Source organism: Lineus longissimus, chromosome 15 (genome assembly GCF_910592395.1).
Source record: "Lineus longissimus chromosome 15, tnLinLong1.2, whole genome shotgun sequence".
NCBI lineage: Eukaryota > Metazoa > Nemertea > Pilidiophora > Heteronemertea > Lineidae > Lineus > Lineus longissimus.
Genome location: NC_088322.1, coordinates 2,030,720 through 2,034,042, shown reverse-complemented (window position 1 = coordinate 2,034,042; position 3,323 = coordinate 2,030,720). Strand labels below are relative to the sequence as shown.

At 43.3% G+C, this 3,323-nt stretch overlaps 1 protein-coding gene across 1 annotated transcript; it reads right to left on the bottom strand.

The window, feature by feature from the left end:
- Positions 1 to 663: 663 nt before the first annotated feature.
- LOC135499964 (uncharacterized) lies at positions 664 to 2,770 on the bottom strand. Its single transcript, XM_064791038.1, has 2 exons — positions 2,274 to 2,770; positions 664 to 1,485 (listed from the first exon to the last, which is right to left on the bottom strand). Exons 1-2 carry the CDS (start codon positions 2,739 to 2,741, stop codon positions 664 to 666), a joined length of 1,290 nt encoding a protein of 429 aa, XP_064647108.1. The 5' UTR covers positions 2,742 to 2,770.
- Positions 2,771 to 3,323: the final 553 nt, after the last annotated feature.

Here is a 3,323-nt window from a genome sequence, read left to right as displayed (position 1 = left end):
GTGGCGCGGGGAAATATTTTTATTGTTCGATTAACGCTTTGAACCCAGTGACCAGGCCTTTTGTTATGGATAGCTATGTCCTCATATATGTCATTTTCTTGGTGTTGAGGCCTATTTTGAATGGTTATGTCACCTACACTGTGCATTTCCTTCACTATATAAACAGATAAGGGTATCTCGTCAGCACATGAGGCCCAAAAACTGCTGGTATGTGGACACAAGAACTCACAGACATTTTGATCGAGGAGTACAGGGCCCGCCCTGTACTCTACGACACAAAGAATCCCATGTACCATAATAGGGTCAAGAAAGAAACTGCCTACCAAGGTATCGTGGACAAACTTTCCCCAAAATGTGAAGGTTGCACAGTTGAAGCAGTTAAAAGGAAGCAGAATGGACTTCGAAGTCATTTGTCCAGAGAATTCGACAAGATGAAGAAGAAGAACAAAAGTGGAGCAGGGGCCAACGACATGTATCAACCAAAAGTATGGTGGTTTCAGAAGATGCTGTTCTTAAAGGACCATCTAGAGCCGAGATGCAGTACATCTACCATGGCCGATGAACATGACGATCAAATGTACAAGGTGAATAGACAGTTAATATGTTTATTTTATATCAACACATTCATGTACATTGCACATCGAAGTATTTCTACTGTCAGGCTTAGCTGCAAAATCTGTCCTGCCATGCTACTCGTCCGATGCCATTCACATAGCCGCGCAGAGCATCTCTTTGTGATTGTGCATCATTGGCATAACGGTTTCCAGACTGATGTTCAATACCTTGGAAAGCCTCCTCAGCTTTCTTAACTGATCTCCAATCCCCCTTAGCTACAACACCGCGGTTTAATTGTTCCCTATCTACTGCCCTGGGAGGGAAGTACTTGGCCGAATTATGGACCCTCAGGAAGTTGTGCAGTGCACAAGCAGCCAGAATGATCATCTGCACTTTCTCAGGGGATAGCAGAATAGGAGCAAGAAACACGCGAAATCTGTTAGCTAATATCCCAAATGCATTTTCAACCACACGCCTAGCCCGACTCAGGCGGTAGTTGAAAACACGTTTGTCTTTATCAAGATTTCTAAATGGATACGGCTTCATGATGTCAGTTTGTAAAGGAAAAGCATCATCTGCTACGAAAAAATAGGGCATGGTGGCATCGCAATCGTGTAAGGGTTTTGCCTCAGGAAAATGTATAGTCCCATCCGCCATAGCGTTATTGAGATCGCTCTTCCTGAAAACACCTCCATCTCCGACACGACCGTTGGTTCCAGCATCAATCATCAAGAACTTGTAGTCGGCATCAACCAATGCAAACAGAACAATACTATGGGTGCCTTTATAGTTGTAGAAATAGGAGCCATAGCGCAATGGTGGGCGGAAAACAACGTGTTTTCCGTCCATTGCACCCAAACAGTGGGGAAGGTTCCACTTTGTTTCAAATTCCTCTGCAACCTTGAGCCATTCTTGTTCGTTCGACGGCACCTGAAAAGATAGACATTTATTTCACGAATGAGTGACCACATGATATCTTTGTTTTTTCAGGATCTGTCTGATGACGACGAAGTATCCGAGGATGAATCGGACAAAGTGATACATGTAGATACGCAACCATCGACCTCCAAGATCGCTGCTAAGGTGTCTTCATGGAATCCGAAAAGGAAATCATCAAAATCGGTTTCAGCGGAAGTGTCAATGTTTCAGACGGCCACCAACACTCTGGCGGAATTAAAAGATGCTGCACTCGCATCAAATAGGCCTCCGCCAACAGAAGCGAATGATGTATATGATGTGTTTGGGAAGTATGTAGCCTCAGAGATTCGTGCAATCGAATCTCCAGATGTACGACAGAATGTAAAAAGAAAGATCAGCTTAGCTTTGCTTGACGGACAGGAGGCTGATTTGAACACCAAGAGGAATTATGTTAATGTGAAAAATCGCAGCTATCAGGCACAGCCTCCGTCTGAAACTGTCTTTCCACTGTCTGTTGAGAATGCAGTTCGACCTTCCTGTCAATTTCGTAATGACATGGTCACTCCCCGGTTTTCCACAGTTCCACTCGGCCAAAATACAGGTTCAGGTACAAGTGATATTGTAAGTCAGGCTATGTATGAAGCATTCTCGAATCATTAGAATGTTGTACACTTGTAGTCAACAACATACATAAGAAAATAATACATGATCTTCCTACAATTTCCTTCGTTTGTATTTCAATTCCAGAAAATGTGACAAATGAAAATCTGATTATCTCGAAAGAGATAGTTTGGACGTACCTTGATATAATCCATCTTTAAGGTTTCGTAGATTGCACAGCACGTTTCTGGTATTATTGCACCGATTGTTGAGCGACTCAGCCGTGTTGAAAACTGAAGACTCTGGAAAGTTTCCCCAGTGGCTAGGAACCTTAGAGTAACCGCCAGACGTTCTGCTGGAGTAATTGCCTCGCGCATGTTGGTGTCTTCCCTTGCCACGTAAGGCGTCACCAGTTGAACTAGGTGCTCAAACGTCTCCTCATCCATCCTCAAATAATTCTTGTATGATCCTGGATCCTCTAGTCGCAACTCATCTACTAGCATGGCATACGATCCCCTTGTTTTTCTCCTCTGGATCCATTTTCTGACCCATACAGTTCTTTTAGTACGGCGACGCTTCATCTTGTGGTATGCCACAGCTGCAGCCATTGCAGCAACAGCTGAACCAGCTGCCAGAGCAAATAGAAGTCTTGACTGGACGGGTGCCATATTCGAAAAGGTTGACCAAATAAATCCACCGTGTGGCATGAGTGGGCAGAATGGAAAAATTTGACCAAAAAGTTTGATGAAAAAGTTTGACCAAATAATTTGATAGTGTGGCTTGGGCATAATGCCCGCCGTTCACGATCAAATTTAATTTGACCAAAAAAATATGACCAAAAAGTTTGATCGTGAACGACGGGAAATTGGATGAAATATGTTCCTAGGATAAAAATTGTTGTGGATAGAACCGGTCCTATTTATTTAGGACGATTCGGAAATATTGGATCGTGAGCGGCGGGATTGGATTTTTTCTGTACGATTAACCGTTTGAGTCAAAGTAGCCATTTCAATATTATCGGGCCATCAATCAATGAACACATCAATTAGATGGGTTTTTTTTCAGGTGTGACGCGCATTGGCGTTTTTAGTAACAATTAAAGCATGGTCTTTCACTATCCGAGCTGTCCAAATAGGTAGGCCTATTCATATACTGTACCGATCCTTTGTGAGCCGGTGTGACAGCGGATATAGTCCCCCTGGAGTCATAGTCCGGTAGCATTGTATTTGACCAAATAAGCAGCATGATCT

Coding starts and splice junctions, on each gene's coding strand:
- LOC135499964 (XM_064791038.1), bottom strand. CDS start 2,741: ATGGCACCCGTCCAGTCAAGACTTCTATTTGCTCTGGCAGCTGGTTCA. Junction 1,486..2,273: donor TAAAGATGGATTATATCAAG/GTACGTCCAAAC, acceptor CTATCTTTTCAG/GTGCCGTCGAACGAACAAGA.